At 50.8% G+C, this 27,972-nt stretch overlaps 1 protein-coding gene across 1 annotated transcript; it reads right to left on the bottom strand.

Moving 5' to 3' along the window:
* Positions 1-85: 85 nt before the first annotated feature.
* On the bottom strand, positions 86-27,845 carry LOC119093783 (uncharacterized). The gene is made up of 31 exons (XM_037216793.1): positions 27,781-27,845; positions 26,645-26,764; positions 25,880-25,980; positions 24,487-24,607; positions 24,003-24,159; positions 23,345-23,589; positions 21,543-21,669; positions 20,900-21,065; positions 19,934-20,049; positions 19,581-19,788; positions 19,140-19,339; positions 18,712-18,862; positions 18,174-18,296; positions 17,791-17,889; positions 17,231-17,436; positions 16,629-16,806; positions 15,795-16,025; positions 13,594-13,841; positions 13,085-13,225; positions 12,697-12,819; positions 11,334-11,439; positions 10,989-11,165; positions 9,982-10,169; positions 9,147-9,345; positions 8,659-8,819; positions 8,256-8,442; positions 7,873-7,988; positions 4,357-4,562; positions 3,768-3,859; positions 2,923-3,049; positions 86-276 (listed from the first exon to the last, which is right to left on the bottom strand). The coding sequence occupies exons 2-31, from the start codon at positions 26,755-26,757 to the stop codon at positions 234-236; spliced, it is 4,656 nt and encodes a 1,551-aa protein (XP_037072688.1). The 5' UTR covers positions 26,758-26,764; positions 27,781-27,845; the 3' UTR covers positions 86-233.
* Positions 27,846-27,972: the final 127 nt, after the last annotated feature.

Here is a 27,972-nt window from a genome sequence, read left to right as displayed (position 1 = left end):
AGGCACCACGATCCAAACGATGCAACAGACGCCACAAAACCCCAGAACTCACCAGCTGGCCTGTGAGGAGCTGAACGGTGCCGTCGTCAGCAGAGCTGAGGAGACTGCTGCAGAAGGTGGTGAGGTTGACGCCGTTCACCAAGCCGCAGTGGCCACCGGTGATGCGCAGCGTCTCGAAGTGCTTGTTGCCTGTGATAACCTGCAGCCTGTCCAGCTGCTTGTTCAGCACCAGATCAGAGAGGACGATGTCGTTGATCTGTGGTGCATTCAGGCTCACTGTCGGAGGAACGTTTTACAGCATGTCACGCTCGATCCGGAGGCATGGAAGCGTTTTCTTACCAGATGTCTTAGGTCCAGACTTAGTCGCGACTTCTTGACCTGACTTCGTGGCAGACTTCTGTGGAGTCGATTTAGTATCGCATCGTATTATACCGCATATGTGTAAAGTATATATATATATATATATATATATATATATATATATACATGTGTGCGTGTGTGTGTGTACATTCACATCGTATGGTCTGCAGCGTGCTTCTGAACATGGCAGAGGCCGGCAGAATATAAGTTAAGATTGACCCGATACCCTTAGCATTGATTAAAACAGCAAAAGGCGTTTATGAAAAGAACAATGTACGATATGCAGCTCGGATTTGGCCCTTTCTGGTCATCGATAGCTAGGTTGGTCTGAGTAGGGAACTTTCTTATCTAATTACTGTAGAGAACTGCCTTATCTAATTGAAGACTAGTTCCGACTTTGAGTCCAAGCTGGTTAACACCACAGTCAATTAGAAAGCTGCTTGAAGGCACAGCTCCAAAATAGATTGTGGCGAAGCCGGCCAGGTTGTAATTTAAAAAAATAACTTTTGGAACCCCTAATTTAGACTTGTCAAGGTGGTATCAGTCAAAGTGGTATCATTTTTAAGATTATAAGAGTCGGTCCATCGGATGTTCCCTCAGCGCCTGCCACTCAGCTCTGACTTACAGACACTATCAGAGCATTCTTGTCCTCCTCGGATCAAAAACAGTTCCACTCAGCTGATTCATACTTAACGACTAACAATTTTCCAGGGAGCCTATTCCGACTCGGTTCATTTCTGACTCCGGGGTCAGAAGTACGACCAGACAGGAAATCGGCTCCAGTGTCCTGGCGGCTCGCTGGAGCGCGTTACCATCACCAGCACGAGAGGCTCCGCAGTGAAAGCCCGCACAAGGCCAGGCACCTTCTTTGACGGCCAGAGTGGACGGTGCAGCTGTGCGCTACTGAACGTTGTGGAGCGCTTATTATTCATGTCAGCTACTTTTGCATTTGAGGAAAAGGTGGCTGATCTAAACTTAGGCTCAAAATGCGTATGCAGATGTTCGCCATGTTTTAGGTACATCAGTATCATTATAAAGTTTTTACTGTCAATGAATGAAGCATGATGTTTTGAGGCATTCACATCGCGATTTCACAAAATTTGAAACACCAAACGGGCAATGTAGATGTCTTTTCGGATGCAGTTAGCTCCCTGACAGCCACACTGGGAAGTGGCAAGCCGCATGTGGCCGTACACTGATATGACACAGATAATGCACCACCCGACGTAGTTGACGCCTGCTCAGAGAATTGCTGTGTTGGCTGTGTTGGTTGTTGGTACGGTTGTGCCAGTTGGTCTCCCTGTAAGCTGTGCCGTAAATTGCTTAGGCGGGGGGGGGGGGGGGCGACGTTATGAAAATTGGGTTGCGTTTGGGAGTACGGAGTGTGAGCTATGCCATGGGTGCCTCGGACGGCTCGATGATTTGGGATGGTTAAATTGAGTTTGGAAGTGGAACGTGCCACACCCCGACATAACCGTAATTGATTCAGGATCGCTTTCCAAAAAAGACGCTGATGCTTAACTCACATGTCACTGTTTCACATTTCTAAATATGACGCACGGATGATATCTTAGTCTAAGAAGAGGTAACTTATGACTTTTATCTGCATTTAACTCCAGTAGCGTCATAACTTAAGCTTCTATTAAAAAGTCATTGCCATTAGCGCTGTTTTGTTACTACTCGTAAAGATGAAATGGTACACCCACAATTTCAAACCTCATCTTCGTAATGGCACAATGGGTTGCAAGATACTGCTGCAAACAACAACGCCTTCACCTCTAGCCCATCGGGTGGCGAACGTGGTGGGTAAACGAAGTGAAATGTAACAAAACAATCTTTACCACGTCACGATGCGATCGCTTGATAGCCGACCACAACCCCCGAGAAGAGATACGTGTCGCCGTGTGGCATTTCGTAAATGGGCAGAGCGCGACGAGGCTTTTCAAACCAACCACAAGCCGAGGCCCTGAAGTAAAATCGAAATCTGACAATATGGGGCTCGACGCCTCGCGGCATGGCCGTTTGACATGACCGGAGGACCGCAGCCTTTGGGATTGGAGTCCAGCATCGATTTATGCACCATTGCATGCAAACACTAATGCAATCGCTGCAGATTCGCCAATATGGCCAGATATAGCAAAAATGCATTCTATTGAAAACCACATGAACATGCAACCGGAGGTTGCTAAGGTATTAACCTCTAAAGCGGGACTGCCGAGGGAGACCGCGCCGCACCGCGCCGTTGGAGCTGAAAATGGTATGTCATGTCAGCGATGTCATGTGACGCATTAGGCCTCGCTTCGGTCTGCGGCTTTGTTCGCAGTCCATTACCCGATTAAAATACCCCTTGCCCTGTTAGTTGTTCCATGATGTAGTCTCGTGCAATGCAATTTTAAAATTGTTGCGCCGGCCTGTTGCCCGGGACAGAACCCCGCCAGAGTGCAGTGACGGCCGCTTCCTGGACCGCGTGAATGGAACGCACACTCTCGCCTCTAGCCGGCAGCCAAGCCACAACGGGGAACGCTGCTCGCGTCTCGAGCCGCCGGTCGCGGGTAAACTCACAGACGGTGACAGCGCCGTCGAAGATGACGTCGGCGTGAACCGTGTCGTTTCGCAGCAGACTGACGGCCGAGGCGAGAACTGCCGGGATGTCGACTCCGTCCACCAGACCGCCCACTTCCAAACTGTTCTGATGGAAAAGCACAGGGGAACAGTACATCGGCAATCTGGCGACGGTCAGGACGAGCAGCCATAGAGCCCTGGAATCATGTTCGGTCTATATCGGGTCCGAACCCAGGGTCAGACGAAATTTGTATTCAAGACACGGCGGGAATACCTGTGGAGCCTTGGGGACGGCGTGGGTTCCTCGCATTACAGTCTAGAGCCGCAGCATAATGGCCACATTAGTATGGGCAAGGCAGAATCATACGGTCGGGCGATATAATGCCCATTACCGAGCCCAATCTGTATGCAGCTCAGACCAAATATGTCGCCAACCGATCCCATCCATAGCCATAAAAACGAACGCCTCAAACGAATACACTCGCACACACACACCAGACCTCAAACACTGCTCACGTCAAATCAACAATACTTCGGAACGAACGTTCGCTGAGCATGACTTTCAAAATGGTAGAAAAGGGTCTTAAATAATGAACTCATAGCTATACACAGAAAGTTGTATTGATACCAGCCTGAAATGAGCGCCGAATAAAAGCTTCCTTTTGGTTTTTAGTTACACGCTTATTTTCTGTGCCTTTTAATAGCAAAGTGTTCAACTGCACCGCAAAATGCATGCATGCATGTTCTGACCATGCCACGCTGACAGCATGCATGCATGTCGTGCAATGAACGTCACGATAAGCTGTGTCTCGTTCAAGACGGAAAAAAAACAGAAAAATACCTACGATGATTGTGAGTCCGCCATCGAAGTGTACATCGGCCGGTATGGTGTCGTTGATTTGCACCCATGTAGATGGCGGCATGCCGTTGATCAGGCCTGAAGCAAAGAAACAAGTTTCTATCTCCGAACAATCGAAGCCAACAGATAAATAAACACCGTGCAATCACATGGGTTATATGGGAAACATAGCCGATATGACCGAAGGCCATCGGGATTACAAATACCGAAACGTTAACATCTGACGTACCGTTGGCAAGTATTGGCTGTCTTGCCAATGTCGCCATCATGTGGCCAATGCGATGTAGCACATTGTAGAAGGAACAGGACCAAAAAATATTCAACTTCTGTGAGACTGGAAGAACTGACAAAAAAATTGTTGGCAGAAATTCAACAAAGGTAAAAATCGCGCCACCCGTCTACCCGGTCCTCGAATCACACCAAGGTAGTACGGTACCACTGGACGATTGCGGTCCGCAATAGGCACAGCTTCGACCCCAGACCAAAGACACGTATGATTTGGAGCAAAACAACAACTCCATAGTCTTATCAGTCTTACTCCCTGGCGTGAGTTCGTGACCTGACCCGACCCTGACCTGTTGCCAGCACGTGGCCAGCAGTCACGTCCTGCAGCTCCAGCCGCCCCTGCAGCTGCACGCCTGTTATCGGTGCGTAGCACCAGACTCTCGTACCACCGGCTCAGGTCCACCCCGTTCACCAGGTCCACCCGAGCGTCTGACGTCACCGTGACGTCACCCAGCGCCACGGCTCCGGTCAGGGTCAGTGGGTAGCGTAGCGTCACCTGGCGGCACGCCGTCCGGTCGGCACGTGCTGCACACCCAGACGCCACGGCTCCGGTCAGGGTCAGTGGGAACCTGGCGGCACGGCGTCCGGTCGGCACGTGCGGCGCACCTAGACGCCACGGCTCCGGTCAGGGTCAGTGGGAAGCGTAGCATCACCTGGCGGCACGCCGTCCGGTCGGCACGTGCGGCGCACCCAGACGCCACGGCTCCGGTCAGGGTCAGTGGGAAGCGTAGCATCACCTGGCGGCACGCCGTCCGGTCGGCACGTGCGGCGCACCCAGACGCCACGGCTCCGGTCAGGGTCAGTGGGAAGCGTGGCATCACCTGGTGGCACACCGTCCGGTCGGCACGTGTGGCACACTCAGACGCCAGGAGCGGCATGCGCGCTCAAAAGGGGCGAGCTGGCTCGTACGGTTGTTCCGCGTGTATCGCCAGCTATTTAGTTGGCACCACCGTGTGTCCGCGGCAGTTTGAAAACCCATGACAACGTCTGTTCGGAATATGAATGGGACAGCCGGCTTCCGCACGGAGCACGGCTATTGGGCTATGCAGCTGCAGGGGATCTCCAGCATCAGCATACCAGCATCAGCAAAGCCGAGTGGAAGAATCTTTTCATCTCAGCGGAGTCTGGTTCGTAGATAGACCACATACAGAGCACGTAGAGACATGCCTGCAGATTTCATATCGCATATTTAATGTATTGTTTATTTGATTTAGCTATGAGCAATGTCAGGTATGGGGTAATATCGCTGGTGCAACACCATGTCTGGAGTATCGGGCTGAGCCTCGCCCCGGCGGCCGCGGTGACGTCAACACCCACCGCTGCCCACTTGCGTCTAGCACAGCCGGGATCGCTTCAAGCAATCCGATGTTGCGCTTTGGTGACGAATGCATGCAGCCGACATGCCGAAGGGATGGACAATCCGGATCTGAGCTATGTGAGCACAATTGCTTTCTCGCTCACAGTGTCCCACAACAGCCGAGGTCTCCCCCGAACTTGAATTCGTGCTGGGCCTCTTCCCCACCATGCCACCGGGATCTCAAAACATAACGGAGCAGGCAAACTTCCGTGGCCTAGCAGAGCATTTAAAAACGCGCAAGGCGTACTGAACAGGCATAACAAACATGAACATGCCGAATGTGACACGCACGGGGGTGAGAACGGGGTAATTCAACTTCCGAAGTGCCAAACCAAGAGAGCTAGAGACATTAAATTCACAAAGTACGTAAGCCTGGAAGCGAAGTCGCTTGCGTTAAATGTTTCATTGGCCTTTTGTTAAACTAATTTGAGCTTTTCTTTCCGTATTCCATCTTCAGGTTGCGGTGATCAAAATCCTAAGAGATTGATGTCTGTTGACGTCCCTTTGATCAAGAAAATCGAAATGAGCATACAAACTACCCCATAAAGCAAGGTTCCCAGAGGACAAGCACGTAGGTTTTTCCTCGGTCTGATCTTCATAACTGACCTAAGGTAAATGTAATAACTACTAATGCTAAACTGTACATCAGATCGATCGACTCCACAGAAATCGACTTCTCCGACAGCCACAGACCGAATATGACCTTCCATAGATCAGCAACCTTACAAGGTATATTTACGTTTTACACCGAAATCTGCGTCCTTCCTTGGCCTATAGCTAGCCAAGCTTTGGCGCCGCAACGCCAGCTACTCAGAGGCTTGAATCTTAGCTCCACATGCACTCAAGCCTCGGTAAACTTGGTTACTGCAATGCAAAAGATTTCCAACGGTGGCATCATCACATAATATGCCTCCATTTTACTCAAACTGACCACTTATGACCATTGTGGGGGGGGGGGGGGGGGGGAGGGAGCAGTACGAGGCGGGGCGACAGCGACGATTTAACAATTGCAATGCTATTGATGAATGCGAGCGCCAGCCATGATCATTGGCTGGCCACTCCATGCCCAAAATGCAGCGACGTTCCTGCCTCCATCAATCCAACAGGCGCCCGGGAGGTCGGGTGAATACGACGCCGCTCGCGTGGGGTTCATTTTGATCCATCCGAGATCCCAAAAGCTAAGAAAGCTAGATGCACCAATATTAAGGTCAAGATCGGTTTCCGAAGTCCCTTAAACCTCCTCATGCAATCACCTTCAACCTGGATATCTCCACCAACCAAAAGGTCACTAGTGTCCCTTTCACACCATTGAATTTGTTTGACCTTTAGCAGGTCACTGACCAAAAATCCTTGCAGATTTTGTCAAGTCAAGGATGATGCTAGGAGGTATACTTAAAAAGGTTGATCGGGGTCATTCTAGGTCAGTGACCCGTTTTGATCTTAAGCTTGCGTGCGTATGTTGACCCCACTTAGCCAGAAGAAAACATCCCAAAAAGCAGGATCTCTATTGAAAAAAACAATTTGTCTTTAGCTCGACCCGACCCTCCTACCTGACTGGAGGTCAATAGGAATAAGTCATAATACCAACTTAAACTGTCTAGTTGTCAAAGAAACCGTCTCACAGACGCAAGCCCTCGTATAACCCACTTGTATCAGATGGAAACATTTACTGGGAGTTGCCATCGCTGACAGCCATGACCTGACTGACCTACCATATGTCAGCGAGCTTGCACAAACTAAATTGGCCAAAGGAAACAATGCGGAGACTCATAGCGTGAATGCCTGCGATTTTCGCCAGGCCGGACGGCGCGGTCGGCGTGCCCGTTTGCCGGGCATAACGTCGCGCGGCCGCCGCAAAGTCATCCATACAATCATAATGCTAGTAGGGGAGAGAGAACACAACTCAATATACATCATACAAATGCATTGCATAAGCTGTCAGATCGCCGTCTTTGTGCTTGTTCGCGACATTTGCTGGCTTGAAACCTCTTGCGCCGTTCTTTGTTGCCCCGTTTTTGTTTGTTACATAATCGTTCGGTTTTTTAACTACATGGCACAGAGGTCGCCGGAATTTTTGAAAATGCCGACCAGGGTCAGACAGCAAGTAGACAAGTTATGGATGGATCATAGACCATTGTTGACACTAGCATAAAAAATCTACGCCGATGTACGGCCCGAGGCCACGACGACGGTACGACGTTACCATGGAACGGTACTACGGTACGACGGCTAGGCGCTAGCGCTCCCAGCTTCAGCCGCTTTTCAATTCAAGTCAGAAGTCGTGCCACGGTCTACGGAAAATTTTTTCGTCAAATTTTGGCCGACCTTTCAGTCAAAAGTCGCGGTGGGTTCCATCGGGATTAATCTTAAATACAGCTCGATCCTGGATCGTGAAAACGTCCAAGAGCACCGCCAGACGTAACGAATAAGAGGCTGGGCGCAGACTTACGGGCTCCGAGGAAGAGTTTGTGAGCGCATTCTCAAATAGATCAGCCACACTCAGCCCGTTGTAGAGGGCGATTTCCGGTGACGTCACCACCAGCGGGCGTTGGAACGTCACGTTGCCTGACGAAAATGTTCAGCATGGTCATTCGACGCGAGTGAACACATAGATGACAATGATGACGATGAAGACAAAACAGTGCAAGGCAAGATTAATCAATCATACCTCTCAATCAAAACTGAATCAAAATCAATCTTGATGAAGTTACGTAAGCTGTTAAGTGCATTTGCGAGGATCATTACACATGTAAATACGACAGAAGTAACAGCCTTGTTTTCCTGGCCACCAAATACCGATGAAGGGCACTCGCTATACGTATGATATGCAACCTGTTATGACGTGGTCGCCGGTCGTTGTCACAATGCGGTCGATCCGCCGCAGCAGGTCGTCCTGACTCGGCAGCAGGTCGTCGTTCTGACTGAGTGTCAGGTCGCCGTTCACTGTCAGGGAGCCGATAGTGGTGCTCTGACTAAGCGTCTGGATGGGTGCCGTCTTCCTCAAACCGTGCTGCCAAATCTGAAGCCCGCATACAGGGCGCTACAGACAGCGGATACAGCGGAATGCAATATTCTAATTAACGTGAAGCGCTCCTTTCCTAACATGCTAGCCTGCATTCACATGCAAAAGTGAAAGTGCGCCCTGGCAAGTGAGTGACACATGATCGGTGAAGTCCGAAGGCCAGCGGAAATCTGTGGCCGACATCGGGGGCCGCTGAACCACGGAGGTAATCACCTTCGTGAGATTGCAGGCGCCGATGGCTCCTCCAGCCACGCCGAGCTGGGTCGTAGACACGTCCGAGAAGATGTGGACACTCTGGTAGAAGTGCAAGTCGCGGTCGGTGAACATGAGCTGCTCCAAGGGCACGCCGTTCACGACACTGACGTCCAGGTCATCTGGGGACGGCGGGGGGGGGATGAGGACGCAAAAACAGCCGTTTTTCGAAATTTCGTCACTGGACATATATGTAAACTGGCATGAGATTTTGTAGCAAAGAGTCGCACGGGGTCAAAACAAAGTTTTTACGTCGCTGTACAAAGCAGAAAAGTGTATATAATACGGAACAAAAAGCGAAATAAGTAACATGCACATCAACAGATCCTTGCTCGATTGCAACATATGTTGCAATTAAATAACAAGCATTTTCATTACAAAGCAGAGTCGAGCCGTGGCGAAGGTGTCGTGCGGGAGGAGCTGGAGGGCTCAGGCTCCGGAGCCCGCACCTGCATGAAGGAAGCCATCGACAGTGGTGCGGTGGCCGATGACCTGGTCCGTGTGGAGGGTCAGGTGGTGTTCGTATAGCTCGGCCAGAGTGTAGCCGTTCAATGAGGACACCAGAAGGCGAGCCGGCGCCGCCACCTCCAGCGAGGAGAGCAGGGTGGTGGTGCCAGAGACCGTGCCCCCGACGTCGGCCAGGACCAACTGCGGGATGGCACGTGTCACTGTGGCGCCGTCGCAGACAGTGCCTAGACATTCCGATACGATCACCTCCGCAGAACGGTGTGTTTCAGGACCATGGTGTCTGTGTGTGTGTCGTTGGGACTTAACGACGCGCTGAGCTGCTGAGGCTACACGGTGCCGCCAGTCTCTTACCCTGGCAGGAACGGTGGGCACCGCGGGAATCGAACCCCGTACCTCTGGTTTCCAAAACGCTTAGTTTAACCACCACATGGCCGGTACCCCATATATCATGGCGTCAGACATCTTACCATTGCGTCGAGCAAACTTTCTGTGAAACCGAGAGGTTACAGCACGAAGAAAGGTCTGAGATGTTATTGATAGAGCAGTTGAAGCACCAACTGGCTGGAAGAGCATGCAGTTGATTTTGATGTTTACGTGCACCCGCAAAACAAGTTCTGCGGAGGCAAACTAACATATCGATATTCAGCGACGCACAGCTTAACATCAACGTTTAATGTAGGCACGACACACTGCGTATCAATTTAAGGTTTTCACTCAATAACCTTAAGCCTGTTGCAGAACGATGCGTTTTAGGACCGTAGTGTCACAAGCATGATCTACCGGCGTGTATATTTTTTATTTCGATTACGGACTGACCGAGGAGAGGTAGTCGTCCCAGTTGACGCCGTTCACCGTGTTCAGACTGAGCTGCGAGCCAAAGAGAACGTTGCCGTTGACGGTGAAGACGCCAGGAATGTATGTGTCCTGGTCGAGGTTCAGCAGCCCGTGCAACAGCTCCAGCAGCCCGGCGGTGTTCAACGTCTCCTTAACGTGTAGATCGTGGACTGGAATCAATACAGAGCCATGATACACTATGTTGAATGACAAGGGCATGATGCCCAGCACAATACCGCGGAATTTTTGTCTAGGCGGCCGATCTTTTTAAGATGGCCGCGATAAAATGAATACTCTACATTTGATAAATTACATAAATTGAATGCACCACATTTAAAGATATTGAAGCAAGCATCAGATGTGATAGAATAAGCTCACTTATAACTATTGTCATCCCTGTAACGGCAAAACACTGTCATAGACACCACAATTTTCCTACTTAGCAAATACCCTCTTAAATGCGTCATTGATTGCGCTTTAGGCACTAGCGCAATATTGGTTGGGAGCCAATTGACGGACGTTATGTCTGGAAATCGTGCTCAAGAACGCCAGAAATGAGCGACTCATTTATATTCTTATTTACCTTGGTCGCCGCATGGCCAATGGAATGTCAGGATTTGACTGATGTTATTACGGCATCATAAATGTCAGGGTGACATCGACATAGCCTGCATGGCATTACCAGCACATCTTTGCGGGCATGTAGCTCAGAAACTAGAGGGATTTGGGTCTTAAGAGCAGGGTTTTGAACTGCACCGAAGGATATTCAAGGTGTCTATTTCAGTTCGAAACGTCACACAAATGTGGGACACTCTGTTAAAGCCTGGCAGTATTTCGTATTTGCAGCCATTGCAATCCACCTCATACTTGACGGCTCAGAATTGCTTTGACATGATTGATTGTGTCAAATCCAATCAATTGTCAATCGAATCAATGATCGATTTATCGACAGTTGAGATTGCTTGGATAGTGAGGACGAATATACTTACAGTGAGCATCTCCTTCAATGACTAAAACGTGCTCCGTAGTGTGGTTGACCCAGATGTTCAAGATGAGGTTCAGGATGTCGTCCACGTGGTAACCGTTGATGGTGTTGGTGACGACGACATCTCCGGAAGATATGACCTCGTTGAGCACGTCAACGTCTTGGAGGAAAGTTAACGAGCCTGCAAAGCAAAGTCAAATGACGATATTTATGGAAAACCAAATGGACAATACTGGGAAAACAAGGAATCAAGCATGAGGCCAAATACCGCATGACACATGGTCGTGGAAGGCTACATCCATGCAGACTACAGCACAGCAAGGCCACCTCACTTCCTCGCGGGACAGACCTGTTTGAATCTGGTCTTGGTTCACCAGCAGAATATCTTCTGGCACCCTCAGGTTGTTGATGGTGTCTACTATGATGTTTCCAGCCTGCACTCCTCCGGTAAATGTCTGAAAGTCGAAAATGTCGCGGGTAAAACTGTCTAGTAAGACTGATGGCGTTGCCAAGAAAACTGGCCAAGTATATTGCATAACCAGTATACAGTACCATATGGAAACGGATCTCTTTTTCACTGCAAGCAGTCAGCAGTCCTTAACATAGACAAGGCCTTAACAAAGACACCGTGAAGATGAGTAAGCTGTGGTATCACTTTCATGATAGCTGCATTCATGAATAGCGTGACGATCCAAGAGAAAGCGTAAATAGAGCCTAAGTGACTAATTTCATGCCTTTTGGGAGAATAAGCACATTTCGACGATTATGATGGTAATCCCAAAGGAGCTAACGAGCTCCCAACAAGGGAGCTAACGAGCTCCCAGCAAAGGAGCTATCGAGCTCCCAACAAAGGAGCTAACGAGCTCCCAACAAAGGAGCTAACGAGCTCCCAACAAAGGAGCTAACGAGCTCCCAACAAAGGAACCTACTGAAGCATATTTTAACACGCGCCTGGGTGACCAGTTAGATACCCTTTGCTAGGGTGGGGGTTAGTTTGGCCCACTTGGACCTCGGAAACTAAAAACAAAATAAACCGAGAGAAACTAGGATCAAAGTCATGCAAGACTGCGTTGAGTTTTGCATTCGAATAACCGTCAAAGATCACTCCAGGCAGTATGTTCCTCAGCACAAAATGTTGATCTGGGTCATTTAGTCAGTGACCTATTCTGGCTTTTAAGAAGTCCATGGAAGACGCATAGTGCGGTTCCTGTTTTCAATAAATATTAAATGAGCATGAGAAACTATCCCATACAGCAAGCCCTACAGTAAGAAAACCGGTTGGCTTTGACCTTGGTCTGACCTTCATACCCGACCCTAGGTCAATGGGAATTGTCAATTCAACTGTTGTGTTGCCTCAGAAACTATCTCAGAAATGTGTGGTCTCGTCTAACACTCGGCTGTTGCATCAGATTGGACGATTCCCTACAAATTGATCTCGCTTAATCCATAGGTCCGACTTTGACCTGCCATAGCTCATAATTTAAAGGTACATTTAGAAAAGTTCTTACAAGGTACATCTAATTGTGGATACCAAACGATCCGCTATCCGATATTCTAGAGCTATACAAAATTTGACACGGCTGTGTCAAGCCGCTTGGAAAGCATTCCAGAAAAACCTTAGGGGGAATCAAATTGACCCCACCCGAGCACGTGTCAAGCCAATGCTCTGCAGTACTATCTGGGTTAGCTGAACACAAATGATCTCTTCTCACCTTAACGCCTGATATGTGCTGGTCTCCGCCCCTCGTTACCACAGTTGGAGCGAACTCAGACAGGTCGTGATCGTTAACCCTGCCGCCCGGCGGCAGAGTGACGTCAGCCGCGGTGACATTGCCCTGCAGAAATGACGTCAGCAAACATATAGTTGCGTCTGCAATCATGACTACGGGGCTATTCGGGGGCACAAACAATAGGCATTTATCTAATGCACGACGCTGCGAGACAAGCCAGTTTGCTTTTTGCATGAAAATGACGACGGCCGTTCACAAGACGACATCGTTTGCACAGCCTGAGGCGATGAAGGGCGACTTAGAGATGGAATGCACGCTTCGTGCTATGCCTAGCACCAATCCGGAGTTATTCTGCAGAAATGTCACCCACCACAAATATGATTTCATTTTGGATGGTGCCACCCGTCTGGACGTTGATGAGCTTGTCCGTGCTGATGCCGTTGATCGTGTTTACGACGAGATTGCCGTTCACAACGAAACCGTCCCTGATGGTCACAGGAGACCGAATTTCCTGCAGGCGAGGCAAACGGATATCCATAATGGAAGGGAGGCCATCGGCTCTTCCTCACCCCCAACTCGCTGCGAACGCTGCGCTTGTCATGCGGCATTGTCGAGGCTGTACGGTCTGCTATGCTCGTTACGCGGCACTCTCGAGGCTGTCCGGTCTGCTGTGCACGTATGCGAAGACCCAGATCACGCATGTCTCCAGTCATAACACCACACGCTTCCATTCCTTTTAGTGAACGCGTTTCGGCCATAACTGCGGCGATATGCCATGCAGCAAGCTACCCCGTCAAGTTCGGCCCAGTTCTGGGCAGGCACCAGGTGTCCGGTCCCGTAAGGCGCGTCCTGCGACACCACCATCGCGTCGCCGGTTACCTGGTCCCCATCGACCGTCCAGAAGAGCTGGTCAAAGTCGGCCAGGCGGTAGCCGTCCACCGACACCAGTGTGACGCTGCCGTGTACAGTCCAGTGGCCGGTGAGCAGCACCCGTCGGGTGAAGAGCAGCGAGCCGGGGCTGGAGAGCAGCGTCGCCGCCGACGAGATGTCCACGCCGTTGATGGTGACGTTGTCCTCGACGATGACGTCACCAGTCACCGTCAGGTCGCCAGAGAAGGTTACCTTGCCTGGGGGACCGTGCGAGAATGTGATTTATTGACAGAAAATGCACCCCGCTCGTCAGAGCCCCTCGACCGGCCCTCCGGAACGGCTGAGGATCCCTCAGACCACAAAGTAGGAGAAGAGGGGTGGCAGTTCCTATAGGCCACTCTTGCAGCTAGCCCTGATTCGGGTTACTCTTGCAGCAGTTTTGCCTGGACGCTGATTTTCTTACTTTGAAATTAAGTCCTGTCTTTCACATAATGAAGAGGTAACACTATTGGGACATTGGCAGCACAGTTTGCAATGAGCGCCCGTTACAAGCCTCTCTTCACAGCACTAGAGTGCACTTGGGGCACCCACAAAGTGTCACATGTCCATGTAGGCCAAGACCTTTTAAGCTCAATAAGTAGTTTAACACTGTAAATAGCATTTTGCTGAAGTACGGCGGCGACCATAGGGCAGAGTCAGCATTGGTAAGGGGGAGCGGGAGGAGAGGGCTACAAAGCCTGATGAAGGGCTACGTGGGAAAAGTCCCACGCAAAAAAGGTTACCTTTTGACCGAGGTTCCAATGTTGTACGTTGTTTTATCAGGTCATGCCAACGGGCGCGCTCAAAGCGGAACACCGTGCATTGGGAGACATCCTTATCTCATTCCCATCTCTTCCAGACAGGGCCTGGAGGGTCCTTCCATCCCGGCCCGTGGAACTTCCAGACAGGGTCTGGATGGTCCTTCCATCCCGGCCCGTGGAACTTCCAGACAGGATCTGGAGGGTCGTTCCATTCCGGCCCGCGGAACTTCCCGGCTGCCATTTTAACAACTCGGGGGGCAGCCGGTCCCCCTGGTCGATCCGGAGGCCCTCAGAGGGGTATGTCGTGTATGGCCCCTTCCTGACGCGGAGGCGATCGAACCGGAGCCGAACCCCCTCCTCCTTCTGGGTGCACGACCCTCACGGATGCAAAAGAGTCCCGTGTCGTCAGCACAAGCGGTCCAATAGTTGGTACAGGAATCCCGGTGCAGCCGATCGGGCCCCCAGCCGAAACGGGGGCGGGGCTCCCGGCCGTACTGGAGTCCCCGTTGGCCACATGGCCCTCCAATTATCCCATTATGAGTCCGTTCATTGGCTGGCATACGTCCTTCCATTGCCAGGCCACCAACAACGTAAGAGGCCCGCCGACTCATGGGTGAGTGTTCAGCGTGGACCATAGCATAAACTCCACACTCATATGCTGTGGTGAAACCGAGATTAAAACTAAAGACCCCACGCCGGAGTCGAAGGTATCATCCACGGTTTCATGGAAACACTTAGTGATACGAACTATTGAGGTCGTCATTTATACAACTTATCTGCAATCTGAATTTCACGCATCTGATCCGCATATGTGCGTGCACTGTCAAGTTTTGCCGAAAGGTTTTTACTTTTCCCTGATATCCTTATATCCTTATATCCTTATATCCTTATATCATACCAGCTTGTTTCTCCTGCAAAAAATTGACAGGAGTAATTTTTAGAGGGCTTGGGCCAACTGGCAGTTGCATTTTAACATCATAAACGCCATATGCACAAGTGTGTATGATATAAGCAACTATATGACAGAAAATCCTTATCTGTTCCGCATATTTTGTATTACCGCGAACTCTAGGCCGCAGAGCCGTTTCGGTTTTCAGTCCTTTACTGCTTTACCTTAACTGCCCTAAACTGCTTTAAGCGGGCATCGCACAACGGTGCTTTCATTCCAGAGGTGTTTTAAGCCGTAGAATTATTGTCGAAGGCAAAGCGCATGCAGCGTGGTGGTGAGGAGCCGTGTCTGAGAGGTGGGACGTTGCTAGCTGGCCAAGTTTTGGGCTCCTTCCGGTTACTTTAAAATCAGATGACTGTTGGCAGGCCTAGTTCCTTTCAATACCCATTCCAGTTGCTTCGACGCGGAGTCAATGACGCAGAGCCTACACCAGTACCATTCAGCGCGCGCCTTTCACTGACCTGTGACGATACCCGGCCCGCCGGTGACGCGGATCACGTCTTCGCTGAGGTCAAGGCCGTTGACTCTGTCACTGAACAGATTCACAGCGACGTCCATCACGTCCAGCTGCAGGTGTGACGTCACATTCTGGTCTGTGTCCGTGGTCAGGACGTCGTTTTCCAAATCGATGCCATTGATGAGGTCGGCCACCAGGTGTTGTACAGAGAGCGGCTGATTGAAGACAGTTGCGCCTGTGAGAAGTTCAGAGGCTTGTAAAGGCGACAGCAGCTGTCCGAGGCCAGCTCAAGTCTCCTGCTGACTGGGTCACCGAAGCAACCGTCGCTCAACAGCACGGAACACTGGCAAGAAAACATGCTGGGTGCGATACGGCATTGCCAACGCACAAACCGCGCTTTCTGCTCGAGTCCGAGGACTGGCAGTTAAGTTACAAGAGATTACATGCACAATATAAACTATCCCAGAAATTTTCTCAGAGCTACAGAGGAACCCAAGAGCCACAGATCCCAACGCGGGCGAAACAGAGACCGATGCGCAAACAGCGTTAAAAAATGTTGAGGAAAGCAATCTAATGCGGGGGCGTGCGTTATGTAATGGCCAGCAATGCGGCAGGCAGCCATACTTTTTATTTTCACCAATAGGGGACGTGCGTTCTCTGAAACCCTGATACGTAGACTCTCCGAAATTGACTCGATTCTCTCCATGTGTCACCTCTGCAAAACTTCGCCAAGTGAGGCCTCTACCAAACCACTGCTGAAACAAGGACGCCTGGGCGTTAAATCACGCACGAAGATGGTATGCCTATTAAACAGATTTGTGACCGAAAGATCACACACCAGCTACAACGTCGTTGGCAGACTTCCACAGAGTCCGCAGGAAGCTGGAGAGGTGGTGGCCGTTGAGGTTAACGACATGCACGCCGGAGAAGATGGCGTCGCTGATCACCAAGCTGTCGGTGAATGTCTGAGGTCGGTCCAGCCGGATCAAGTCCCTCTGCCAGGCTGCCAGGTCCCTCTGTTCGGACAGAGAGAAGAGATAGTAAGGTATGCCAGGAGACTTCGACGAGAAGGCTAAGTGTCAGGTATATTGGAAATACCGATGTCCGTGAAGCAGGCGAAGATATGATGGATGTGTCACAGTTGGGTCTATTGCATGTCTTGCATGTTTGATAATTTATACGCATGTTGTCTTGGTCTGAAACAACCAGACCATCCGACCACGTAACACTACAGTGCATCATCACCGGACATGATACGAGCCAAGGTAGACCCACGAGTATTCTGGTTTTGTAGTCATGCCTTCGCGGCATTACACCAACTTTCCACATCACCTGTAAGTTACATGGCATATTCACCCCTCCACAACAGACATCCACGATTTCCAGGCTGTCCGCCGACTAGGCCGCGCCAGCGCAGTCGGTCCCACCGCGCGGGCTCACCCCGTTGATGTTGGTGACGAGCAGAGTATCGACGCTGGCCGCGGGGAGCTGGGCGGCCGGCAGGGTCAGCGTCTGTCCCAGCCGCAGCACGGACGTCAGGTCCACGCCGTTCAGCGGGCCCGTCAGCCAGAGGTCGCCACTGACGCCCAGCTGCTTGTAGTGGTGATGGCCGGTGACATTTTGTGAACCACTCACGTACATCAGATCTGCCAGGAGGTTTGGGAACCGCTGAGACGCGCACCTTATGTTGGGTCGGGAATCGCAGGCATGAGTACGCGCATACGCATTCATCGGAAGTCGTACGCGTTCGTGTGTATAGCGTCTTGTGCGCGCTGTGTCCCGTGCCTTACACAATCCTGCGTTGTGTTGGACTTTTAAAGGCTGTTGTAGCATTCTGACGCGCTCAAGCTGCGTCCAACGATCACCACCACAACACTGCTTTAACGATACCTGTAACACCAGGAATGTCATCCCGCATAGCCAGCGCAAGCAGACATGCTGTGGGTTTGGTGAGGGTCTGCTGTGACCACGCGGCGCAGACGCACCTAGTGTCAACTCACCGCCAGGACTTATGCCGTTGACCGTGGCAGTCGCTTTCAGGGTGAGGTTGGCCACAGAGCCGGAGGGAATGGTTAACGGGAACTGCAGCAGCTGATCGCCTGAAACAGAGCGCTCGCCGACTCGCACAGCTGGGTCGAGCACTCTCGGGAGCCTCACGCGAGGATCGCAGCCTACTACCAACAGGGCATATATTACACGGCAATAGGTAGTTCTTTTTTAAAGCAAATCAGCGGTTGAAATAGTTTTTCTAAACGCATCCGTTCTAGCAATAACTTTCATCAGCTTTCCATGTAATTATTCAGGCTCTTGTATATGCGATTATAACTTAAAAACTTGCAACAACTAACAACAAGAAATCAGTCATTGCAACACTAGGTCTTACCGCTGTATGTTAACGCGAAGTGCAGGAGATCCTGGAACGACGTTCCTTGAATAGTCCCAATGTGCGACAAATCGTTGATGAACAACGTTCCCTTGCTCCCAAGATGGTGGAATTCGTAGTTACCTGAGAGGCAGCATACTAGAATCAAGTGCATTGTCACACTTAGATAAGCAGTCATTTGTGCTGGTATTATCACGGTCCTACAATCTCAAACTTTATAGGATATTGCGTATTGCTGTATAAATGGGGGCCAATTTGCGTTAAAATGGAATCCACTCCCAGCTTCTATGCGTATCAAATGGGAATGTTCTCAGTTGGGTACGGTATTGCTAGGCATCAGGTTCCTTTAATAATGTTCATCCCTAACAATGCCATCAAGCCCGAACCAACACCGACCGACACGCCGCACAACGTAATGCAGAGTTCACACATTCGCACGGAGAATGCAGTTACTTCCAGAGAGCCTGCAGGAATTCGGGGATGTAATCTGGTTCATTTGCCCCGGCATCCGGACCCCACCGGGGAAGCCGTCCCGCACCGGTGATGGTCTGCGGGGTGGAGACGGTCAACGCGCTCTGCAGGCCACTGTTGAGCCGGTCAATCGACGAGTTGCACTGCAAGATCTCGTCGTGGATGTCCCCGAGGTCGACGTCGCTCAGCTCGCCAGAGAAGTTGGACATGATGTGAAGCTGCCGCCAGGCCACACGGTGGGGGATCACGCGAACAGACGTGCTGACCGCAAAGGCGGTTGTCTACGTGCTGCTTTTAGGCTGGCGTGCTTCGTAACTAGAGGTAAATACCAGCGGCGCCCGATCAATAGGAGACACCGATAGAATCCGTGAGAGAGCCGCTAGCGGTGAAAGAATAACGGCACCAAACAGAGTACCTTATCATAAGTCGATTCGGCGTCAGTCAGATGATTCGAAACGCTTCACACCACCCCCGCTGACACGGCGCCTCGCCCACCTCGTCGATGTCAACTGGTCCACTGATCACGATGTCAGAGGCGACGGTGATAGCTGCAGTGACGTTGCGGTCGCCGTTGCTAACGAACACGGTGTCGGCCAGCAGCAGCAGCTGATCCAGCTCGCGGTCCAGCGCCTCCAGTGCCTCTCCCAGCTCGTTGAGACAGTCGAACAGCGGATCTTGCTCTGGCGGCTGAGGATCTAACGGAAGAGGTCCCGGGCTATGACGCCGCCCACGCCAGCAATACGCAACTCGAGCGATCAAAGGCGGACAGAACAAAGAACACCCACACTTGACGTGCGCTCCATTCTGCGCGCTCTCCATTCGTCGACTTTTTGACCAACACAGCTTTAGCGTACTGTCTGTGGACGAGCTCGTCTTTTTTTGCTACTTTCTTTTTTAGAATTGAAGCGATATAGGTCGACATGGAGCGGCACCCACCGACGTGAGACTGCCGCACGACGACCGGAAACACGAGCCACTGAACGGCGGACTGTGCGCTAACAGACACGAGCAAGTAGTAGCTGTCCTGCGCCACGCGCGCCACATGAATGTGCTGCACGGAGGCACCCTGCTGCAGGCTGTAGCGGTAGGCCAGGGAGAAATGGCCGCTATACGAGTTGAACGAAGTGTAGAAGTAGATTGTGTTCTGCAAGGAAAGAGTCTATTAGTGGCTTCCGACCTACGCTTAAGAAACTTCATTTTTACCTACAAATAACACTGACCCAAGTATTGCAAGGAACTCTAGCCACGTCGTGAACTGCATGATTTAGACACGCCTGCGGCCATCTCACCCCTCTGACTATGTAGACGTAGCTCTCGCCGTCGTGAAAAATCCCCACGTGGCCGGAAGGCATCTGGTCCATGTCGGAGCCTGCATCCAGTGATTGCCACTCGAACAGCTGGTCAGCTGCAACAAGCCAGCCGGTAATCAGGGTCACACTCAAGGCCCCATCGAAAATTGATGACAGATCATGTGCTGTAGACAAACTACAGGGAGGGGGTGGGGCGTACGCGGACATACACGATGAAGTCTCATTTAATACAGACAGGCGGGCATAAACATACACGCACATGCAAGCAGGTAAGTAAACTGCACAATCGCATGCTAGCTGGTTATGTTCACAAATCAATCCTCGCCCCGATGAGCGGGGGTTGATGCAACCCCCTTAAGGGCAAAGGGCTTTTGAGGGTACTTCCGCGGAATGTTCTGTCACGCCCAAATTTTCAGCAGCCTATGGAGCATCCATTGCGCGTGTTTTGAGACAAAGTGCTCTCTAGATTCTCTGGTTTCGGAGCAGCGGCGTTTTTTTAAAAAAGAAGAAGAAATACTGCACAGCGATCTACGGCCTGAGCGGCCGGCAACAGACGATGCCGTGAAACGCGTGCGGTGGGCCGACATTGTTACATGAACGGAGCCCATTATAATGAGGTTGTGCTTAAAACACACCAAACATACACCAGTGCGCTCTTGATTAAACAAGGAATACGTCTGTTATGATTAAACAAGGAATACGTCTATACATATATACGTGCAAGTCAGCGATTACTAAATTCGAAACAGAGGGGGCGTGGAAAAGAAAAGGGACCAAGAGTGTTCAGTCACATGTGACCGAGGGACAAATCTGTTCGCGAACATATTTGAAAAAGCGATAAAATTGACAAAGACAGCTTTCAGATTTGTGCCATATGACAGACCAGGTTCAGGCCAGGTGACTGCATCCAGGCCTGAAATGCCAAGTGCTCAGCTCATTTCTCACAGGTCCACCAGAAGATGGTGGCAGCCCCATATGCGTTCAGAAGCAGCACGTAGGTCTGCGTATTGTGGAAGAAGGCCTTCACGGAGACGACGTTTCGTGACGGCAGGTACTGGAACAGCTCCAGATGCTTCGTGTCCCAGTCATGACGGTACACCAGACTCTGAACCTGCGGACCCGAGCCAGAAGCCGAAACTTCAGACTGGTAGAGGCAAGTCTCTCGGTTCCGCTGCGCGGAGATTAGTGACCGATATGGCTTTTCGGTTCAGTATCGGTTAAACAGGTTTGATATAGCGGACAAATGATCATGGAATGGGTTCGACGCCATCACGTTAACCAGTCATCACCTAACAGTCGGCTATGATCACAAATTGGATATGCACAGTCCAAGCAATGATAAGCAATGAGCAATGAACAATCTTGATGAACGACCGAGCGACATTCGTTGGATTTCGTTAAAAGTGTAAGTAAACGTAATTCAAAAAACGTGATTAAAAAACTGTCCACAAACCAGAAAGTTCAGTATATACCACACCACAAACCAGAATGTTCTGTATACATCACACTACAAACGTCTAACGCTTCGATCAGCCCGCTCCGTTGGCTCTCACTCCCACCGGCAGAGCGTCGGATCTGCCGCGCTCACCGATCTCTGGCCGATGACGATGTAAGTGCAACGCTGGTCGGCGAAGGTGGTGACGGAGCTGGCGCCGTGGGGCGTGGCAACGGTGTGCATCTGGAGCCACTTGATACCGCCGGATAGGCGGTACACACTGTCGGCGGGCGGCGCGGGCGTGGTAGCAATGGGCATGGGAAAACTACTGTCGCCAGTCAGGATGGGCTGGAAAACATTACAAAAGAGCACATCTCCACCGCTCTAGCTTTACAGCTTTAAAGCAAACACGAGCAAGGCTCTAAGCAGCTGTCATACGATTGTTCTCACCATACCAACCCTCGCCACGATTGGGGAAGGGTCACCGCGACTGCCGTGAGCACTCCCGAGAATATCCCTCAGGCGTGTTATGCAATCACGCCAAATTTTCGGTAGCCTCTGGAAGACTCATTGTGCGTTTCTGGTTTTGACGATGCTTTGAGAACACTGCACGGCGATCTACAGCCGGCGCGGATGGCGGGCGGCAGCCGACGAACTCACGGCAGGCCGACCCTGTTATAGAAAAGTAAATGTTCCACATTTTAAGATATAGAAGCAGCCATCAGATATGATGAAATAAGCTCCCTTACAGCTTTTGACAATTCCAAGCTGAAAATACTGTTCTGGACAACACAAACGATAGTTTTTTTTTTAAACATGCTACCGAATAAGCCATTGTACTATCGCGCTATCGTAGATTGCCAACTCAAGGCCGGCAATGATGGGGAAAGCGTGCTCACGAATGTCAGAGATATGAAAGACTCTCGACAACTTTTTCCTTGATCGCTGCATTGTCAACGGAATGACAGGATCTAAATGGTTATTATGGCACATGACATGAGAAGTCTACACGAAATAGTCTGCACATATTCGCGGGCGTTTAGGTTAGAAACTAGAGAGGTTAGGCCTTAAAAACTTCTGGGCTATGGGTTGCACCGAATGATCTTCAAGATAACTATTTAAATCCAAGACGCTTTGGAAATGTGGAACCTCCAACGTAAGCCCCGCAACATAAATAGATGCGAGACACAATACCACATATCAATAACGTTCGAATTCCATGGAGGTCGCGTCTGTTTAAGTTTCATAGTGATATTTACCATCATTTTGTAAATATCGACATTTCAAATACCTTGGAATTTCCAGGAGTATCGTCCATGACGTTGCCTAGTGGGCCCGTTACTGACATACGATCAAAAATTGTCACTAATCACGAGATCTAGTCGAGATTTATCCCGTTTCTTCTTTGCGAGGCCCGAGTGGTTTGGAAGCGGCAGGCGGCGTCGCACCGGCACCTCCCCTACTCCACCCCCAACAGTTCACATTACCACAGACGGCTATCGGGGCGAAGGTTAAAGGAAATTCATTATGTTTCCCACAGAAAATTTGGATCGTCAGTTTGCGGTGAAAGTGAGTTTAGAAATTTTTTACCATTCAATTGAATAAGGGATGAATTGTTCCCAAAAAACGTAAGAATAGGATAACTCAAACCAGGAGTCCACTTTGCAAGTATTTTTTCATGTGGACCATAAATAAAAAGACATGGTGCAAAATTTACAGAATCGCTGGGAACCACATCAACTTTTTATCTTACGGCCAACGCATTCCGCACTCCAGGTGAGTGGAACGCTAGCTAGCCACCTATGCCAGCCATGCAGACATATGAATGCGGCAGAATGTCAGCCAGCACCCTCAGCGGGCAGCTCGTACTCTCGGCGGGCGGCTAACGCACTCAGCTGGCGGCTAACACACTCAGCTGGCGGTTTACACACTCAGCTGGCGACTGCAGCACTCACTAGGATTGGTGGGCGGGCACAAGGTCATTCCGGTAGCCTAGTCGGCGGTGGCCGACTGCCACGAACACTCGCAGCTGACCATCCTCCTGGAAGAAGGCGAAGTCGGAGGCCACCTCGTCGTAGCTGAGCACAGAGTCCTGGTACTTGGGCGTCCAGGAAGTGGCCGGGTCGCTCACCATGAAGAGCAGCGTCAGGCTCTCCATCAGGCCGACCATGATGAACACCTTACCGCCATACACGTACGCCTGGCCAGTGGAGCACACACACACACCTCAGGCACCGGTGACAGGATTGCAGTCTTCCATTTTTGACAGCGGCAGACGCGTGTGCCCGTATAATGCAAAACCACTCTGAACTGGAGCGTCGTTTTAAATGGTACTAGGAAGGGGGGGGGGGGGGCTTTCAAAAGAACGCTTTGGTGCGTTCAGCTTTTTAATGTCGTACGTCTCTGCGTTGCACGACACTGCACCGCACACGACCATCCTCAAAACACATGCACGCGAGCCGAGCTAACTATTCATGCACCCATCCGGGCTTTTCCAGGGGCTTGAGCCTCCACTCAAAATGCTGCGCGCCATCTACACACTGCCGCTGCGGCATGGCCGACAACCGCTCCAGTATGACCAGCGGCAGGGGGAACACCATCAGCATCACCCACCTTGACCTCGACGACGCGGAGCTGCAGACTGGGCTGGTAGGTGGCGTTGTACTGGCTGTCGATGAAGCTCTGAACGGAGAAGGAGGCGCGGCGCTCGATGCGCAGCGTGCCGTTGTCGGCGTCGTGGCTGACGTGGACGATGTACGACTCGTTCAGACTGAGGGCAGAGGTTCGCGCAGCATGCGTCAGCTGATACTTGTCCAGTAGTTCTCGTCGAGTGCTTCACCTAGCATGCAAACGTGCACGCTGGAGGTCTCTCATATGCAGAAACTTATGCCATCGCAGATGCAAAAAGAAGGTGGTTTGAAGACAAGTATCAGTATAGTCGTTAGATAAAAGAAAAACACGTAGCAATGCAAGGCGAGGCTGCTACAGAGGTGCAGTGTCCCAGCTCTCTGATCAAAATCATGGGTGTTTGCATGACAGGGTCTCCGTTGCCAGAGGAGGTCGCACCGACCCGAACTGTCATGACCGGCCTACTCACGTGCGCTGCGAGAAGACGGCGTACATCTGCCCCTCGAAAAAGAATAAATCCACGGCGCTCACGTCCAGGCCGGGCTTCACGGTGGGCTCTCCCAGCCGCTCAACCTGGCTCTGCAGCACCCCTGGCGCCGACAGGACGCGGTTACAGCGTCGAGAAGCAGGCTAGAATCAATATATAAATATGGCTTAACAGGCGCTCGGGTGGGGGTCAACTTGAACCCCCGAAGGTTTTTCAGGATGATTTCCGAACGGCGAGGTATAGCCACTCAATTTTGCATAGCTGTAGACAACTGAATAGCGGATTGCCCGGTATCAACAACTTAGATTTACTTTGTAATGTCCCTTACCTATGGCAGGTCAAAGTCAGGCCATGGTTTCAGCGAAGGCAATTTCTAGGGAATCGCTCAATCTGATCCAACAACGGAGTGTTAGACGAAGCCGCACATTTCTGAAATACTGCCTTAGGTAACAACAATTGAATGAATAAATTTGATTGATCTAGGTTCAGGTATGAAGGCCAGACCACGGCCAAAACGAAGCTGTTTTATGACTCTAGAGCTTGCTGTGTGGGGTAGATGATGGTGCTCATTTCGAACTTATTAAACCGCATTATACACCTTCCATATGCTTTCTAAAGGCCAGGGTAGGTCATTGACCTAGGCTGGCCCAGGTCAACATTTTGTTTTTAGGAGCATACTGCCTAGCGTGACCTTTTTCGCTTTTTCAGATGCAAAACGCAAAGCAGCCTGATATCATTTTGGTCACCATGACCTTCAAAAGGTCAAAGAAAGTCATTGACTTTAAATGAGCATGCAAACTTTTGCCTAAAACAGTTATCTAGGTTCTAGCAGCTCTTTGGGGACCAGCGTGGAATTTGACCTTGTTTGACTTTATTTGAACCGAAGGTCATGAACTGGGAACTTCAAATTTTGACCTAAGTGAGTTCACGTACAGATCAACACATCCTGTGAATTTGGTGTTTCTAGCTTTTTTAGTTCCGAGATCTCAGGGGTCAAATTGACCCCCACCCAAGCGAAGGGTATCCAAACCCGGACGCGCATTAAGTCATGGGCTATGGCAACCAACAAACACCTAACACTTCTGATACCAATGTCTCGCGTGAAGAATATTGACTGCTGCGAGCAGTTGTGAAAATGCCAACCAACTGGTTTTCTTAGATCATAAGCGAACGACGGGACATGAAGGAACTTAAAGCGGTCCACGCAAGGAATGAAGGAATTTAATGCGATTTCATCACGGTGCACCGCTCCCTTCGTACCAAATCTTTCAAAAGGCGAGGCCTTTGACGCGGCAAGGCCAACTAAAATGTTTTGTCTGCGGAACACTTCTATAAAAATAGTAAGACGGAAAAGAGCAAACGTTTCACGACTTACCGGCATCACGCTTCCTCTTTGTATATTCTTCGATAAATGCTCTGTTCATTTCTGCCTTGAACTCTTGCTCCTTATCGTAAAAATAATTGTCCACATCAAATCTGAAAGCAGAACCCAGGAAATCCCAACCGATCCAAAGTAATGCAGAAATAATGAATTACAAAGGAGCGAATGCATTAATAATGCAGACTTATATGCATTATGCTCACGAACGCAGAGATACTTTTGAATTAATTGAAATATATGTAGACAAACCGCGTTTATTAACTTGCAGTATTTGAACCCGGTAAGCCATAACAACCAGTGAAGAATTGTCTGAAGCCTTCTTATGCTGATGTAATCGTTCTTACAGTTCATCTGCATGGTGCTTCCAAAAGCAACATAAATATGATTTTTGGACATATATAATACTATAATTCAATTACATACGTGCAATTTTATAAAAATATGATTTTCGTCGTGGGTACTTACGAAAGACATTATCAATTCTATCGGCATTCGCATCAATTCCATTTGCAATTTTAGTGAGCATCTACAGGACGGCATCAGTTTAATCAGCCGCTGCACAACATTTAATCAGCCGCTGCACACAATTTTTCAGAGGCAGGTGTTACGCAAAACCTCGATGTCTTCATCGTAACCATTACACGCATACACACACCTCCATCGTTTGTAGAAAAGCGGATATCAAGTTAACGAGGCTCCGTTCTTTGCGAGTGGCCACCCGCGCCAACCGGTCCGCATGTGCTCCGACCGTGCACCGACCTGGTCCAGCCTGGCCGAGCGTCCGTGATGAGCTCCGTCGGCGCGGAGACGTCGGTGGCCAGGGCCAGTACCAGGGCGGCCAGGGCCACCCCCTGCCAGCTGGGGCGTGCCATACCCCACCTGTACAGACACAGCAGGTGGCAGTCCCACGCGGGCGGGAGTGCAGCACGGGTGGCGTGCTGACCTCAGGCGGACGTGCAAACGTGCACAGGAGGGGCGGGGCGTTCAGTGTGGACGCCAGGGAGGCCCGCGTGGGTAGGAGTGCGCAGCCAGAGGCGTGTGGCGAGGGAGGACGTTCATGTGCGTGGATTGAACGCGCAAACAACTGGAAAGAACGCCGATACAACTGGGACGGATATGCCCGCGATAGGGACAGGGGCGCATGCAACATGAATAAACGTGCATAAAACGCAGACAATATTCTACACCACATGGAACCAGACGGATGCGAAAACCAACGAGGCGGACGTGCACACCAGAGGGATGGACGCGCACGGTAGAGGGATGGCCGTGCACACGAGAGATGGACGTGTACACCGAAGTGATGGATGTGCATACCAGAGGGATGGACGGGCGACTACGGACGTGCACACCACGTCGACAGCCTTGCAAGCCTCCATGCTCTGACTTGAAAACCGCAGGGGATAAGTCTGATTTAAACACAGCAGTGGGTAAATGCGCACCGCAGAGCCACTGAGCACGCGGGGGCGAGCGCGTACGCTCAATGACGAACGTTTACAAAGTAGGGGCGACCATGGGTAAAACAGGAACGGACGTCAACCCGACAGACACAGACTGGTGCAGCATTGCAGACACGATGAACACGGCGACAGTAAGCTGAACAGTGCACATATTGGTGGTGCGGAAGAGAAGAGAGATCGGCTGGATCATGCAGATTCGGGCTACGACGAAAACAAGACGAACATGATGAACTAGCATTAAATCAGCACTTCAAAACCGCGCGAGACTGCGATGCGCGAGTCAAAATTATCAAAAGCTACGGACATAAAACCGTATACCCTACCGAATGCTCTCGTCCTTCGTTCTCGTTCCATCTAAGCTGTAACCAGCAACAAACACACGTCACCACACAAATGCCAGCAGCCTCACGAGCACAACAGCAAGTGCATATTCACCGTAACCGTCCAGCAGACGCCACCGCCACGCACGAGACGACCTTGCCGGTCAACCGTCCACTCGATCAACCGATCCACTGGTCAGTCTGGCGGCCTGGACGCTCGGGTGTCCTTCGAGACTCTGACGTCACGTGACCCGCGGGCGCCTGCCGCTACGCTGTACCGCCCGACTGCATTCGACCGCGCGTGCTG

This window comes from Pollicipes pollicipes, unplaced genomic scaffold, assembly GCF_011947565.3.
Source record: "Pollicipes pollicipes isolate AB1234 unplaced genomic scaffold, Ppol_2.1 Scaffold_4002;HRSCAF=4701_pilon_pilon_pilon, whole genome shotgun sequence".
NCBI lineage: Eukaryota > Metazoa > Arthropoda > Thecostraca > Pollicipedomorpha > Pollicipedidae > Pollicipes > Pollicipes pollicipes.
The sequence above is the reverse complement of the archived record's forward strand: the minus strand, read 5'-3'. Positions and strand labels throughout refer to the sequence as shown.

Bases quoted from the DNA above. Each gene is read 5' to 3' on its own strand.
- LOC119093783 (XM_037216793.1), bottom strand. From the start codon at position 26,757: ATGGCACGCCCCAGCTGGCAGGGGGTGGCCCTGGCCGCCCTGGTACTG. The intron at 18,863-19,139 runs GTGGGCGAGGCG...GCCTGGCGGCAG, and splicing joins GACCAGTTGACATCGACGAG to CTTCACATCATGTCCAACTT. The intron at 8,820-9,146 runs GTGCGGGCTCCG...CGCCGTCCCCAG, and splicing joins CGATGGCTTCCTTCATGCAG to ATGACCTGGACGTCAGTGTC.